The 18,902-nt window shown below is 22.3% G+C and overlaps 1 protein-coding gene across 1 annotated transcript in view; it reads left to right on the top strand.

Moving 5' to 3' along the window:
* Positions 1-18,257, top strand: part of LOC129609415 (chaoptin) — an 81,168-nt gene extending 62,911 nt beyond the window's left edge. Inside the window, exons 2-7 of the mRNA XM_055521317.1 lie at positions 12,240-12,703; positions 13,401-13,545; positions 13,613-13,723; positions 13,876-13,967; positions 14,085-17,302; positions 18,011-18,257. Of these exons, the coding sequence (XP_055377292.1) occupies positions 12,240-12,703; positions 13,401-13,545; positions 13,613-13,723; positions 13,876-13,967; positions 14,085-17,302; positions 18,011-18,229 (4,249 nt within the window). The 3' untranslated portion in view covers positions 18,230-18,257. The remainder of the gene's footprint in view (positions 1-12,239; positions 12,704-13,400; positions 13,546-13,612; positions 13,724-13,875; positions 13,968-14,084; positions 17,303-18,010) is intronic.
* Positions 18,258-18,902: the final 645 nt, after the last annotated feature.

The raw sequence follows: 18,902 nt of genomic DNA on the forward strand, positions 1-18,902 counted from the left end.
TACAGCACAAATTTCTATATAGAAAATATTATTTTATAAGAAAAATGTACAAAAATCCCTACATAAATATTCACATACATATTTATATATATATACCATACATATTATATATAATCCATTTAAGAGGCTTTCACAATAAAGCTAAACAGATAAATGAATACAAAACTTTTGCAAGTAACTCATATATTAGTATAAGTGCAACAATAACTCTGTATACCTATATACTAAATCAGAATATTTCTCAGAAGATATATATATACAAAAATACATAATTATATATTTGTGCTATGCTCCGTTTATGATAAATATATATATATCATCTATAACAACTATAATGGTATATATTATAATGCTATAATACAAGTATTTGAGTCATTGTATGACCGCAATTAGTTATTGAATACAAGAAAATTAAAGTCTATTTTTGAGTAAACAATATATTTGTATATAAAAACAAGTATAAATAAAGTTATGAAGAAATTTATGCACACATATATGCATGTATTCATCAATATAATAAAATTTGCACCTCCAATGAAATATTATCAAAAATTAATGCAAGAATTAAAAAATTTTGTCTAAAACATGCATTACACATTAATTTTTTTTTCTTATAAATTCTGTAATTGTAAAAATATTCAAGTAAAATTTCTAAAGCATTAAGTTATTGAGCATTCCTTTATATTAAGACACGCCTAAAGCTATGCATTTTTTTTTTAAACTAATCATATTTCACATTGTTGCTCACAAAATATCTACTTATTCAATTTTTAAATATATGAAAGACTTCTTTTAAGTTGTATGACATACAATATTGTTCAAATTCGGGAGGAATAGAAATGATGATAGAAAATCAATATAATAATATTATCAGTATGTGTATATTAATGTAAAATATTCAAAAGAATATATACATAATGTAGTTGTGTATAAAACAATACGGGAAAGTGGGAACATATTGTAACAAAATATATCGATAAATATTTAAATTTCCTTTTCTTTTCTCCTACATAATATTTATTTTATTTACTTATCATTATTTTAATGTATTAAGGTGTGTATTTTAATTTTTGACTAAAGTAACAAAAAGACAATGTACAAGAATATACAACACATATATACAATAAGATTTTATTTAAAGACTTTGACATTTATTTTAAAAAAATACAGAAAAAATTAGTGTTATGGTCTTGTTTTTTTTCACAATAAAAAATATTATTGGAAAAGACCTTATATTCGTATAATTTCCATTAGACGAGGTTAATGTGACAAAAAACAAAACCTATATTGTATATCTCATATAACTTTTTCAGGAAATTTTAAAATTTCAATTATGTGTGTGTGTGTGTAAGGGTTTAATTCTACTAGTAAAATAATATTCAACCTATATGTATATGTATATATAAATTTTTATCATTCTTCGCTCCTGGAAGTAGAATTGGACTGGTGCATGATATGGTAGACAATCACGAATCAATTTCAGGCGTTATTGAATTTTATTAAGTAGAAGACGATCCTCCCGTATATATTTGATCTATATATATATTAATATATATTTCAACAAGATTCATATCATACAAACTTATGATCCAATTTAAATTAATATGAATTAATGTGAAACCTTCAGAAAAAATCTTTGAAATTTGCTAAAATTTCCAAAAAATTATAGTTTATATTAAAGTTCATTCTACGATAACGATTTCTGAATATTTTCGATCATAAGAGCCACTCAATTTTTTTTTTTGTCAGTGTATAGTTTTCATATATAATCACTCTAATTAATTATTTGCTATAATGCAAATGAATTTCAATTTAAATTGTGTTAATGTTACGCTATATGTTTCATTATCCTATTAACCACAACAACTTAACCATAAAATTTATAATAGGAAAATAGCTATAATAATTCGAAATTTTTTTCCTCAATTTTCAATTTAATTTTAGCAGTCTTTATGTCCTTAATTTTAGCAGTATTTTTTGAAATTCTGAGAATATTGGAACGTAAACTAATTTGCGTTGAAATGCCTTGAAAAATTTCATTTAACATTCTCGAAATTCTTCTTTCAATTCCACTTTTTTTTAAATGTTATATAAATAATTTATGAAATATTTTATTAAATATAAAATCAATCAAAATAACTTTAATATTTTCTAATTTAATTATGATATTTCCAATGAACATATTAAAATTCCTAAAAAACTAGTAAAAAAATAAATTGTAATTATAAGAGGAAATTTTAAATGACTGTCAGTCTACGTCCACTTCTATTTTATATAAAATATACAACATTTACATTAAAAATGTCCTTGTTGACGTCAACTCTAGTAAAAAAATAATAACAATTTCTTATTATAACAAGCATTTTTCATCATTTCCATTAAAATTTTATTGAAAAAATATTCAAATATAAAAAATGATGACCATTAATCTTTGAAAGTTCTAATTTCATAATAAAATTATTAAAGGTAAAATTAAAATATAAAAAAAAATGTATAAAATGTTAACCATTAAATTCATTTAAAAAAAAAATAATTGCTTACGTAACTAAGGTAAATTTAACCGCTTAAAAAAAATAAAATTACTCGTAACTACCAAAAATTATTGCTAATTTGAAAAGAAAAAACATTTTCCAAGAAACTGGAATTATTATTTTTTTTTTTTGTTGAATAATTTTTAAAAATCATTCCCATTCACATACATGCATACAATATTTATGTAAAATAGCTGTGTCATCTTAAGATCCTTTTCCTTTTTATATATACAAAAAAAAAACTTGAAATTTAAAAAAAACTTGACGTGATGGCCATCATATAATCGACTGAATTTCGATATTTTATTTATTTTTATAAATTTAACGAAGGGGGTTTCCCGACATCTAGAAAATATTAATCTTAATTGAATTATGTGTTCGGTTTCTATATATTATTTTTTTATTTGCCCAGAAGATATTTGCCGTAAACTTTTAATAAAATAATTTTGGTTGTTTATTGGAGTCCACTTTCTGGAAACCAAACTTTATAGAAAAGTACAAGAAGAAAAGTACAGAGTACAAGAACACATTTATACTCTAAATACAAAAAAAATGTAATTTTTGTTTCCTGTGTCTGATAATAATTTCAGCTAAACCTCATATATTATATTTGAAGAAAATCTGTTTGATATTGCAGTAAAAATTACCAAGTAACAATTCAGTTAACCGATAAAAGTGTAAATCCATATAAAAATCTTCTCAAAATCAGATTGTGCTCCAATTCTTACAAAATGAAGAAGTACACTATGTACCTTGGTCATAATAGTTCTAATATTGTATTTCAATATTTTTTAACTTCTCTTCAAATATAAAATCGCAATCATCTGGTAATCAATCGGAAGGTGTACTGAAAAAAAAAAAAAACCAATAAGTATTTCAATATTTCAATTATATTATTAATAATTTTTCCCCGTTAAATTCAATAAGATACTAATTTCTATATTTATAGACTGTATACATATTTCATCAATATCTTATTTTTACCGACCGCATTACGTAAAATAAGGGAGGTTATGTGATAGCAACAAATTTTGCATATGGAACAACGGGTTGATAGAATCTCTTGATATTTGATATCTGAGTTCGGGTTGTTACACATTGCGGTCGGTTATGTGCTGACTACATGAGATTTTTGTAAAATTATACGATCCGATCTTAATTAGTTTTAATTATCGATATTCAGAATTTCCTCCTATATAGAAAATCATTTTTATTCAAGTTAGTTCTATATATTTTTAACTCAAAAGTCAGTATTCACAAAAATAAAACAAAAATAATTTTTGTATTAGTTTTCAATAGTACTGAATTTGTTAGGCTTATTGCATTTAATATAAGAGAATACAAATTTCAAAATTTTCGTCATACACTATAAAAAATAAATTAATATTACCATGAAAATTAATTGAATATTATCAGATAAATTATTAAATATTTGTAATTAGTTGGGTAATTTCCAGAATACTTGAGCACAGAATATTATTTTAAGAGCAAATAACTCAAAATTAAAATAAATTTGAAGATGAATAGAATTTATTTCAGGCTTAATATGCAATTTAAACTCGATATATTATAGTAGAGAATTATATAATTTAAATTGTAAGTACTCAAAAAGGACCTGTGATTTCTCATATCCAATTATTTTTTACAATTTATAGTGTTATAGAATAAATCTACTTCCTATATACCAAAATTGTAATACAAGTTAACAGAAATTTTTCCAATGTTACAGTGTACTTTTTCAAAAATCCATTAATAAACACAATATACAATGCAGTATAATATTGTGTATAATGCCTATATGAAAAATAAAATTAAAAATTTTAAATATATCCATAAATATACGCAAACATACGTATATTATAGACTTTATACATCTGAAAGGCATGAACAGGATGTGATTTATCAATATGTAAAGTATTATTTAATAACATCGACATGTATGTCGTATATTAGCATCTGTAACATCTCTATATACAACTTTAATAATTTATCTACTTTATATCTATAAAATTAGTTTGATTTAAATGCTGTCTAAATGAATAATTAAAATGTTATTTAAAAATGTCACATGCATAATATATAATGCGTATATAAAAATATTTTATATGTATGTCATTCAAAATTTTGGACAGGAAAATGATATTAAAATAAGTTAAATTTAAAATAAGAGTTTTGCAAAATAGCATATATCTTTTCCAATGTTAATTTTTTTATAAATAATCAAAGCATGTATTTAGATAAAATTACTTCTATACATATAGTCATTTCTAGTTAGTAAATTGATTAATCAGACTTTCTAGCATGTCCGACTCCCAAACTGTCAAAAAGTTGATTCGCTATCATATTGTCTTTTGAAAACCAAATTTCTTTATTGATTCAGATTGGATAAAATCTACTAATTGGCTTTAAAAAGCAAAAAACCACGGTCACTTGGCAAGTTACAAGTAGTTTTATAAAGAATCATATATTCGCAGAGATAATAGAAAATTATTTGTTTTCCACAAATAAGTATAACGTGTCTTATTAAATTGTAATCTAATCTATTTTATTAATTCATCGAGAGCTAATATCTTACACAAACAACTATCCATTTTGGCTATGCTCCCTTTAGAATACAATCAGCTTGCAGATCCGTCAATTTTAGAACCATTGTATATTGAAGCCCCTGTCTTATAATCTCTCTAATATACAGTCAAATATATTCATCTATAGTAAGCATTCTTTAATGTTGTTAATCCGTTTTAGGGATGCCATAATTGAGTCAACAATTCTACGCTACCAACGACTGACTAATATCTACATTAATATAGCTAGTGTGTCAGTCGCATGATTAAAAATATGCAAAATTTTACGAATCTACTTAAAAAGTTGTAATTAAAATAATATTATACTCATATTATTTGTATATTTAAATTTATAGGTATATAAATGATCTAAGAGTGATATAAAATCCAAGAACAACAATAATTAATTTATAATTTTTCAAATAAGTAGATTTAAAAATTATAATGCTGACATTTTTATTTAAATAAAATTACTTTAGATTTAAAAATTAAATTAATCTTATTGATTAAATAATGAATGACACAATATTATAGTTATTTAAATTATATAATTTAAAAATGTAAAATATTTAAAGTAGATTTTAGAAAAATCTTTATGACTTAAAAAGAAAATGCATCCTTCCATAAAATACAATGACTTTTGTATCAAGGAAGGGGATTATACCACCTACGAGTATATGGGAATTCACGTTGATATAAAATTTCTTTTAATTACCCAATTATTAATAGGAAATCTCTGTTGAATAATGGAAATAAAATATTAATAATAAAAGAAGTACAAATTTGAGGCTATTCTTGTGTACGGTCTTCCAGTGTGAAATTCAGATGCAAAAACAAATTTAATTTTACTCAAAGAGAGCAAAATAAAATTTTGAGCAAATTAATAATTTTCGAGCAAATTGATAAAATATTGCCTACCTTTCAGGAGTCGCACTACAATTTTATAAATCCATTAATAAATAAGAGATCTAATAGAATATTAATTATGAAAACTGAATAAGCTTTTTAACTGATATAAGGGTTATATATCAAAGAAAAACTTTCATTCTTACACTTTACAATCTTCTATTTTACAAAAAAAATTTTTTGTACGGCAATTTTCATTTTCATTTCCAAAAATTATAAAACGAAAATTTTTGCTTACATCTATAGGTTATGACGACCCAAAGAACAAAGTTCTCTTAGTAAATAGCCACTGACAGGGTATAAAACAATTTATAATTACAATAAATCTAACAAGACTACATATTTATTATAACTATAACTATTGAAAACTTTTATAAATGATTTTGTATTCTTTAAAAAATAAAGCGTAAAATATACTAACAATCTTCCATTAATTTCCCATTATGAAACCAAAATTTAGTCGTCAAATACTGAAATTATAAATATATGGTCGTAGTATATAAAATCACCTGTGTACAATAATTGAAAACCACATATAATTTGAATTAACTCAATATTATACAAAAAAAAAAAAAAAACATTTACTTTTCATATGTGACATGAATAAATTTTGTAAATATTATACTATACTATATAATCCTTTTAAATATACTGCAATCACCAAAATTTAATTATTTTGTAACTTAAAATATCAAAAAAAAAATACTGCAGTCTATTTTAATATAGATAATAATAGGCTCACTATATACTTAATATAAAATAGTGTGATAAATATAGACCAAATAATGATTTCTAAAATTCTAAAATTCATTCTACTATTTATTCTAAATTCTAAATTAAAAAAAATATACATACACACATCATACCAAATATACGAAAATAATTGATGAATTTTAAATAAAATGTGGTTTAGCTTTCAAAATTTTAACTAAACCTAAAATAGTTTCATAAAAATTTCATTTATTTTCAATAAAAATTTTTATGTTAAATATTTCACAACTCTAATGAAAAATAATGAAATTTTGAAAAATAATTAAAGGTTTTAATATATTGGGGAAAAAAGGATTTCATACCATGTTAAGAGGTTTTAAAATTCATTCAATATATTTGTAAATTTTCATGGAAATTTGTAATACTCGTACATAGATGAAAGCACATACACAATATGCGTGACTTCAATAATGCTTTAAAAAAGATTTAAGTACGATATTAATACGGTTGTAGAACTGCTTCAGAGCTTTCAATATCTTTACATTGTAAAAGAAAACTACTAAAGGTTTTCGTACATTTTGGAACACAATTTTTACCATATCAATACAATTTTGACATTTATTTGAAAATTTCAATTTAAAGTTCTGTACAAATGTTTATTTTTATAAAACGTTACCACATCATTAAAAATTTAGCATTTTTATGCTGCATTTTAAGAAAAAAACTTGATAACTAAAACTTTATTGCTGAAAATATATGCTAGTTTATTTTATCGGTTGTTTCTGGCAACAAGGTATAAGAAAAGCGTGCTCGATTTTTTCGATGCCCGATTTACTTTTATTTTACGTTTCCACTATGTATAAAACGCATTTAGAAAAAGTGTACAATGTCAAGAGCTTTTACCAAACTTTTTAGAATTTAATACTTTGTTAAATTTACGTCGTAAGCGCATTATTGAAGTCACGGTATTTATATATGTATGTATTTAAATTTTAATAAAAATTATTTGTTAAATAAAATTAAATGAAACATTATGGTTTTCTTCTATTTGAATGTATTTTAAATTTTGTGCAATTTTACATAATATTTTTTTTTAATTTAATTTAATTAACCTATATTGTATATACTGTTAATTATATGGTCTAAATTTTTATCAATCAATTTTTTCATATAAAAATTTAATTTCATTTGAATAAATTACACAATTATTAATTCGATGATTCAATGTAATATTGAGTGGGAAAAAAAAAGAAATAAAATTTCCAAGTATACCTCCGATAATTTTAAAGTTTAAAACTCAAAAAAAAAAGTGTGTCTGTATATGGCCTATCATTTTAAAAAAATTCTATATAGTATTGCTATATATATGAAGAATATTTTAAAACATTTGAATTGAATTTAACAAAAATATTTCATTGAACATGCTGCTATTTTAATTTTTTCGGAAAATATTTCGGTCATCTTAGAATTAAAGTGTATGTTGCGCGCCTTGTTTCCATAAAAAATCGATAAGTATGATGTTATGATTTCTGAAGAATTTTAGATAATATTTTTATTAGGACTGCATTGTGCCAAAATCTGGTGGGGCCCTCATAGAAAATGCAAAATTGAGAAAGTGTTATTTTAATACTTCAGATAGTCTTTAAAGATATTCCAAATCTCATACACTGAAAAATGGAATTTTTTGAATTTAGGCAAATTTCCACCAAAATTTCAATACATAAAGTAAAAATAACAAACACTTACTCCAGTAGATGGCTTTATATTTTTATTTTATCGTACATATATGTATAGAAAAATAAGTGTTAACAATCATTAAGTTACAAACGTTTTCATTTCAAAGATCCCAAATGATAAATGCCTCTATACTTTAAAATTCTATTAGGAATAAATTCTTGCAATTACTGCAAGTTGTATAGAATTAAAATTTGAAATATAAATTTTAAAGTCACGATGAAATGTCGAAATACACAATTTGTATAATTGCATACCATTTATGTATACACATAATGTAAAATACTTTAACAATTTAAACAATGAATTGAAAACAAAAATTTTTTAACTATTATAATTATAGATTATTATCACTACCCATTATAATTAGTCATAATAAATATTATACAAAATTAAAAAATAAAAAAAAAATATTGTCATGTTAAAAATAAAGTTCAAGGTCTATTTCAATGACAACATATACTTGTTTTGCTTCTCAAAATTAACTATATGAAATAGCATTTATATTGACCTCTTCAATTAAAACTAGATAATTGTATTCCAAATTAAAAAAGAAAAAAAGTTGACCATCTCAACTCTGTGATGAGGAGTTTTCCCAAGAGCTATGTGATATTTGACAAAAGGAGCCAGTATTAATTTTCTTTTGAAGTGGTGGAACTGTTACAGCACCCGTTTATGAGAAATTTCAATACTGCAGATTTAATAGTTTCCAAATTTAATAGTCTTAATGAAAACTTAGACAAAACTCAATTCTTTTAGAATGACCATATTATCAGGCTAATTTATGTGAAAGTTGAGTTTCTAAAATATAAGTAAATTATATTTGGAAATTTAGAGAAACTATTTTGAATATCAAATTTTATTGAAATACTAACCCTTTATATTCAACAAAATTTCAATACTCCGAGATTTAGTAGTCAATTTAAATTGAAGGGCTTAAATTACGTGAAAAACAACTAATATTTTGTACGATTATGGTCAACTCTTATGAGTTATCGCTGGAGCAGACGAACAGACATATGTTAATTGACTCACAATTCTACAAAAACAGCGACATCAAATCGGACTCCCAAATTTATAACACTCTTCTATACGGGTACATAAACTATGTACAAAATTTAAGTTTTAAAAGTAAAAATATATTATATGAAAAAATTTTCCAAGAAATTTCCCAATAAATCTGCCTATATTTACAGTATATATAATGTACTCGTAAATGTGACAAAAACCTTAAAATATTTAATATTAAATGTACAAGTATAGTATTGTTTGATTGTCCTTAAACTTTAACGAATTAAATACATAGTATATAATTTTTATTATCTATATGTAATTGAATATTGTAAGAAATTCTTCTGTATATTTTTAAAAAGTTGTCAACTCATTGCTCATTCTTTGTATACACTAGTTATATGCATAAGTAAAGGATATGTTTTATACATGAAAATACACAAAACTCAATTCGAAAAAAATTTTATTTTATTCATAATCCTTATTGATCATACCAATAATAATGATAATAATAGTAATAATAAATTGTAATTACTTCGTTCATTTAACAATATTCACATATACATATATATATATATATATATATATAGTGTTACCATATATACTTTGTGTTATACTCTTCAAAATAATATTCATTTATGTAATTCAAAATTACCATACTCAATTATTTAATTTTATACAATTACACATTCAATAACTGTTATAAATATTAACATTACATATCCTCAATATAACAAAAAAAAAAAAAGAGAAATAAAAATTAATTTTTTTTTATTTTGCTTCTTTCTACAAGTATTTTGTTGTTATTACTTTTTTTTTTTATTACCATTATTTTCTAGTTTACCATTTTCTTTTCATTATAAATATCGACCATCCTTAAATTAATATTCAATTATATTCTAGAATGATGTACGTATATACATTATTATATATCTCTTATTTAACCCATATGTATATATGTATACATATGCCTGTATTACACAAAATTGTATTGAAAAATATAAAAATTTGATGATATATTCTTGTAATTATAACGAATAAAAATTACATACATATACACATATTGTTATATTCATGCTCACACACCTACAAATTACAGAAACCGTAACAATTATTTCGAACATAAGTTTAAGGTCATATACAGAATAATATACAATATATACAGGACGTACATAAATAAATTTATCAAATAATTTCTAAAAATAACTAAAAAATATACACTGTAAAAAATAATTTTAATATTACAATTTAACCTTCTTTCAATATTCCTTTTAAATATTGAATTCAACTTGTTATTTTGCGATCTTCTTTCCAAAAAACAAACTGACGAAAATAAGGAATATTTACTTTAATACATGTGTCCATTAAAGTATAAAAATGTCACTGCATGATCTAAAAATTATTACGTCATATAATATATGTAATGACATAATGTTATGTCAAAACTAATAAATTTCATCTTGAAAACTGTTTAACATTCATATCCTATTAAATTATTGATTTTACCACCAAATACCTAGCTTAACAATATGAAGGCAATATTATTTTAATATTTTAGGACACGAATTAATAAATAAATTTAACAATAGATACCGTGGCTTCCTTTATTCTCTCAAATTACTCTCTTTGATATCCTTTTAAATTCTCCCAATTATATTTTCTTCTGAATATTAAATGATTTTAATGAGTTTTCTAATAAGAAATCAAATTTTTAAAGTATAATGTTCACATATCGGCCATTTGCTGTAATAGTGCCAAAAAATATAATTTCTAAGTTATTTATACAGAAATAAGCAGGAATATTTATACAAAAATAAGAATTTAAAACGTTTCGTTTTTATGCAAAAACTCCATTTCTTTAGCTTGAAAATTATCCTTTACTAGAAATTGTAAAATAATGCTATGCATATAAGAAGAAAAATCTCCATTAAGTCTAAAATTCGATTTCCCCAAATTCGCCAAATTTGATTACATAAGTATTACAGCAAATAAGTAATATTCAAGTACAATAGTTTTATAAAAAACATAATGTAAAATTACTCAAATTACAAAGAATAAATTTATTTTCTACTCTATACCTAATTTTATCAAAATTCAATAAAAATTTTTTACAGTGTACAAAAATATTACAAAAATTTAAATATTTCGGAGTTTTATTATTATAATTACTTATACGTTCGTATACATATGTTAAACTAACATGCTCTTTAAATGTAATAAAGACCCAGAAATCTAAAAAAAAATTAGATTTAGATATTTTGGAAATAAATTTTTCAATACACACATGTTAACCGCCTCCAAGCAAACTGTGTAATCCGTATACTAATATTCTTCAAGATTTAAGTTAAACATGCTTTATTACATTATATAAAAGACATGAATGAATCTTATATTCAGTAATAAAACTTTCTACTTTACGATTTTTGTAGTATTCTTTATTAAATAGCTTTTGATATTCCTTATTATACACGTGCCGTAAATATAGGGAAAACAGCAATATAACTAAAAAATATATATGTATAGCATTTTGTTAAAGTGAGATTTCATTATTTTTATATTTAATTAAACATCTTTTGTATTGTATGTATTTAATTATATTATTTATATATATATATCATATATATGAGATAAATATAGAGTGTAATTGTTGAAAAATTAATCAATTAATTATTTTATTAATTTATATACTATATATTATACATATACACATATTATATCTAATTTTTCCATTTATTTCTTTCTTTTCCCTTTTTATTATAATCTAAAACGAAAAAAATTATAGAATAGAAAATAATCGACCAAATTTAATTATAATATCAATATCAATGATGTACTGTATTAAAACAACAGTAGAATGTTGGAAATTTGATGCACGTTTTGCAAGTGATTCAGGACGAAATGGGAATACAGGTGGTGGTGGTGGTGGTGGAGGTGGTCCTGGTGGTGGTGGTGGTAATAGTAATGTAAATGGTAATAGTAATACAAATACTGGTAGTAATAATGATAGTCCTACTAATAATGGTGGCGGAGGTGGTGGTGGCAATGGTAGTAATAATAATAATCATAATACTAGTTATCCAAATAGTAGTAGTGCAACAAATAAAATTGTTCCATTTCATCCAAATGTTCAAGATATATTATTTCCATGTGAATTAAATTCAATGTGCCAATGTGCCAGTTTACCAAATGACACAACAACATTAGTTGAAATTAATTGTAATTCAGTTACATTATATAAATTTCCTGGTATGTATTATTTATATATATTATGTATTATAATGTATTAAATAAATAGTTTATGTAGGGTGAATAAAATTCATAAAGAGTGTCCGAAACTTGAATGGACTTTCGAAACAAAATTACAAATAAAAAATTTCAGTGACACGCACTGGGAAGAGATTTTTTTGTTATCCAAAATGAATGAGGATCGGAATCCGAATTAGTAGCGGAAAAGGAGGGATCCGGTGGTATCAAAGCGCGCCTAGTTGGCCTATGTGTACCCTTGGGGGTGCCGCGGCAATCTAACCTAACCTAACCTAATTGCGAAAATAAGACATTTGCCTGTATTGTCTTTGTCTATTATACATTTGGATCCATTCTTTAACTTTGCTTCGAAAATACCATCGAAACTCGGACACCTTCTGTATTTTGTGTATATAAAATAAAAACTATGTTATTATATAAATTAATTGATCGTATAAATTTAAAACATAATTAACTTTCCTTCAGAAGACTTTCTAATAATAAATGATAATTATACTAAGAAGTACTGATGAGCTGTACTAGGAAATTTTTAAATAAATTTCCTTATATTAATTTTATAAGAAAATTAATTTATTTATTTAGCTTTTATTTTAATATTCAACATAAATATTAATTTTGTATGTTAAATTTAGAATATTACATATAATTATAAATTTTCTATTTTTATACTTAAATACAGAATTTTTACAAAGTTCAATTAGATTTATTGAAATAACAAGATCACATTTACAAAGTGTTGATGAAGAAACATTTCAAGGTTTAAGACTTGAAACATTAAAATTAATTGAAAATAAATTACAAGATATAGCAGAAAGAAGTTTTAGGTAAATTTATTTATAATTCTAATTAAAATTTCAAAATTAATTAAAAACACATTTTCATATTTTGCAGTACTATGACACATACACTACTAACCTTGGATCTTACAGGGAATCAATTACAACATATACAATTACAAGCTTTAAATAATTTACATGTCCTAACGAGGCTTGTAGCTCAAAGGTGAGTAGCTTTAAAATTTTTCTGTTCTCTTATATGCTATTAATTATGGTTGTTTAATTAAGAGTCTTTCCTTTAAAAAATTTTATACAAATTAAATTTATAAAATGCAACTTGGCATATTTAATCTAAATTTTTATTCTTTATTCTTTCAGAAATTATATTACAACACTAGATGGTAATTGGGGTAGTCTATGTGACAGTTTACGTAGCATACATTTATCTGGGAATCAAATATATGAGCTCAGTACAACATCATATAATAATCATGATGATTTATTAAAACGTAATAATATAACATTTTCATCTTTAAGTACATTAAGACAATTATCATCTATATCTTCTTTATTATCATCATCAACAGCATTATTAAATGGTGAATCTTTACTATCAGGATCATCATCATCATCATTAGCATCATCGTCAGCGTTATTATCAGCGAACAATAATAATAATAATAATAATAATTTAATATCAGGTGTTGGACCATCACCAATATTAACATCATCATCATTAATTAATACAAATCAAATAATAAGACCATTTTCAAAATTACGTAAATTAATATGGTTAGATTTAAGTAATAATCGTATATATCATATATCAGAAACATATTTACCACGTTCTTTATTAACAATTGATTTAACAAAAAATTTATTAACAATATTTCCACATCATTTATTTGGTCATTTACATGATCTTCGAATAATATCATTACGTGATAATCTTATTCGAATGTTATTTAATAATAATTTAAATAGTTTTATTAATATTAATAAAAATTCACAATTAATACGAATACATTTAGAAAAATTAGATTTAGGTATGAATTTAATTGATGAATTACGAACAGATTGGTTTCAAAATTCTCAAACTGATGTTCGAATAAAAGCATTAAATTTAGAAAAAAATTATATAAAATCATTACCAAGTTCAACATTTACTGGTATTGGTATAATACATTTAGTATTAGCATTTAATGAAATTGAACGTATACATATTGATGCATTCGATGGTATATTAAATACATTAGAATATTTAGATTTAGAAAGAAATCGTTTACAGAGTGTACCGGGTGCTATAAAAAAATTAAATAAATTAAAATATTTATATTTAACAGCAAATCAAATAGCACATTTATCAAATTTACCGGAAATACCATATAATTTACGTGTATTAAGTATAAGTGGTAATAATTTTACAACAATACCAATTGATATATTAAAAAATTATACAGAATTATCATATTTAAATATTGGTTATAATATGATTGCTGATATACCAGAATTAGCATTTTTAAATTGGGGTAGCCATTTACAAACAATATTATTACGTAATAATAAAATAACATCATTACAATATAATTCATTTGCTGGTTTAGATTCAATTAAAGAAATTAGTTTAAGTTTTAATGATATTGTATATACAAATCCATATGTTTTTGAGAATGTATCAAAAACATTAAAAATTCTTGAATTATCATTTGCAATGTATCGTGATGAATTTCCTATGGAAGCATTATCACCATTAACTGAATTAATGTGGTTAGGTTTAGATAATAATAATTTAAAATTAATAAAAAATGAATCATTATCAACAATGCATGAATTAACATATATTAATTTAAGTTTTAATCAAATATGTCAAATATTAAATGGTTTATTTAATGGTGATATACATAAACATTTAATTGAAATTGATATGTCATATAATTTAATTGAAAATTTAACATCGAAAACATTTGATAATCTTGAAAAATTACAAATATTAAATTTACAATCAAATAAAATTAATATTATTGAACGTCATAGTTTTTTTAATTTACCATATTTAAAATATATTGATTTATCACATAATAAATTATATAATATATCAGAATCAGCATTTGCATTTTTACCATCATTAACTGAATTAGATTTAACATATAATTTATTAACAAAATTCTCATTAAATTATTTTTATTATGTTACAAATTCAACAAATTTATTAAAATTAAATTTAAGTCATAATGAAATAATTGATTTTAATGATATATTAATATCATATTTATATATTAATGAATTAGATATTAGTTATAATTTAATAACAAATACAAATTGTTTTTCAAATTTAGGTAATTATATTAAAATAATTAATTTAAAATCAAATAATATTAAATTATTGGGTAATCATGCATTCGGTGATTTAAAATATTTAGAAATATTAAATTTATCAAATAATAATATAACATCAATAAGAAGACGTAGTTTTCAAGGTTTAAATAGTTTACAAATATTAGATTTAAGTTTAAATAATATTGAACAATTACAAGCTGAACAATTTTCAAATTTAAAAAAATTACGTATATTAAATTTAAATAATAATAGATTACGTGCATTACCACGTGAAGTATTTATGAATACACGTTTAGAATATTTAGATATTAGTTATAATCAATTATCTGTATGGCCAGTACCAGCATTCTCTGATATTGGTTTTACATTACGTAGTATACAATTTATGGAAAATAATTTAGAATATTTAGATTCAAATATGTTTATTAATTCACAGTTCCTTTTTGATTTAAATTTATCGCGCAATAAAATTACAGTACTTCCAGATAATACATTTATGTTCCTTAATAATTTAACAAATTTAGATTTAAGTTATAATCCATTAGTAACAAGTAATTTAAAACAAGTTTTTTTACATACACCACGTATTAAATATTTAAATTTACAAGGTGTTAATTTATTTGAATTACCCGAATTAGAATTACCATATTTAACAAATTTAGATATTAGTAATAATCATTTACAAGAATTATTAAAATTAAATGAATTATATAATTTAAGAAAAATAAATGTATCATATAATAATGTTATAAATATGAGTAATATTGTTGAACAATTACCAATTAATTCAATAAAAATTTTAGATATATCAAATAATCCTTTACGTCGTATTACAATATTTGATATGCAATTATTACGTAATATTGATGAATTATATATGATGGATATTAAAATAACAAATCCACAAATATTTTCAAAATTAAAAATTATTAAAAAATTATCAATAACATCATCACAATATTTTGGTGATATTATATCAAAATTATTAAGTTTACAAGAATTATATGTTAATATTAATGATAATGATATTGATAAAGAATTATTTTCAAAATTAATAAATAATACAAAATTAAATTTAATTGAAATAAATGGTAAAAATGTTAATACAATACATAGTCAAGCATTTGAAGGATTATCACGTATACATAATTTAAAATTACGTTTACGTAATACAGAAATATCTGATTTACCACCGAGTATATTTTATCCATTAAAATCAATATCACATTTAACAATTGATATATCGGATAATAAAATAACAGCATTAGCAGCAGATAGTTTTTATCCAAATATTAGTTATTGGGATAGTGTTGGTACACGTAATATTATTGGTGGAATTGATACAGCTAATAATCCATTAGAATGTGAATGTGGTTTAGTATGGTTTGGACATTGGTTAAGAAGATGGTTACGTGAATCAGCTCAAATAAAAGTAATTGGTAGTATTGAATTAAAACAAATGGTTCAAGTAAGTTTAATATTAAATCTTATGATATCTTTTTTTTTTATTTTTATCAAATTTAAGAAAGAATATTGTGCTCTCGTTCTGATTATTTGTAGCATGAATTAATATTAATAATATCCAACAACAATACGTTCTAGTAATTCAGTTGTACATTTGAACTTATATAATTAAATTCACTCAAAATTCAACATATCTTGAGTAAAAAAATATGAAATGCAATAATTATGTATATAGCTTCTGTGCACCTAAAAGTATGCAATTTATTTGGAATATCTTTTCTGAGGATTAATTCATTGGCGCATAACATGCCCAATTATAGCAACATTACAATTTTAAAATAATTTCCATTTTATAATTATAATATTATATTTATAAGTTTTTTTAGTATTTAATCTTCATTAAAGCCGGAAGATTATTTTCTGATTCAATTTTTACGGATCTTACAAATTAATTTCTTTTTTAAAAATTTGGGCCATTTTACTTTAGAGTTTGGCTCCTAACATTTTTTATGTACTGCTTCTATATACAATCTATTTAAAAATGTACTCTATATTTACCACAAAAAGCTTCCTAGCTAAAATTTTCCTTATTGACAAACTTTGAATTAGGTATATTTTAATTGGTTCTTTTCTAATTTTAATTTTAATATATAATATTTCAATAATTATAAAATTTTTCAAATAATTAATTTTTTTTTTTTGTATTTTTCAGAGAGCACGTGCAAATTTTTGCGTTGATCCAATAACTGGTAAACGTCAACCTATATTAGAAATATTCCCAGAAGATTTAATGTGTCATGCTAGTGCATTAAGTAGTTCAAGTCGTAAAGCTGAAACAAATATTATATTAATTTTATTTATACTACTGACTGATATTATAATAATATTTAATTATTATTTTCATTATAACTATTCTCTTATTTTATTGTAAATAACTTTGATATGAAAATAATTTTCAATTAATTTTAAGTAGTAATGTTAGAGACTACATATATATATATAAAATATTTAAACTAATATAATAAATATAAATAAATATGAATATAGAAATTAAAAATTGTAAATTTAAAATAATATATAAGTATAATAATAAATATTATTTAGTATAAGCTTAGTAAGTTAATTAAATTAAAATAATTAAATTGCACTTATATAAATTATTTAAGATGAGAGAAAAAAAAAAATAAATAGCATCGTCATTATTACTACATATATAAAAATGTTATGTATTGTAATATTATAATAAATTTAAAAATGAGGCAATAATTAAATATTCTTTAAAGAATTAAAATAATTTTGCATTAAAAACTAAGTAGATATAATATAAAAATCAATTATATAAGATGATTTATTAAAATGTGGTTACGTATGGTAAAATGACCTAAGTTCAATTTTTGTAATTTTATAGTTTATTTATTACAAATTCAAATTTTTCATAATTTAAACTAGATACCGAAAAATTTTATTAATGAATTTTACTTGTTTTCGAAGTCATGAATTCTTTTAAAATTAAAAATATTCACCCTTATTGTATAAGCATGACTCAAAATTATAGGCTAGTATTCAAAAACGTAGCGATTTTCAGTATAGAATCTCAAATTTCG

Source organism: Condylostylus longicornis, unplaced genomic scaffold (assembly GCF_029603195.1).
Source record: "Condylostylus longicornis isolate FDR11 unplaced genomic scaffold, ASM2960319v2 ptg000039l, whole genome shotgun sequence".
Classification (NCBI taxonomy): domain Eukaryota; kingdom Metazoa; phylum Arthropoda; class Insecta; order Diptera; family Dolichopodidae; genus Condylostylus; species Condylostylus longicornis.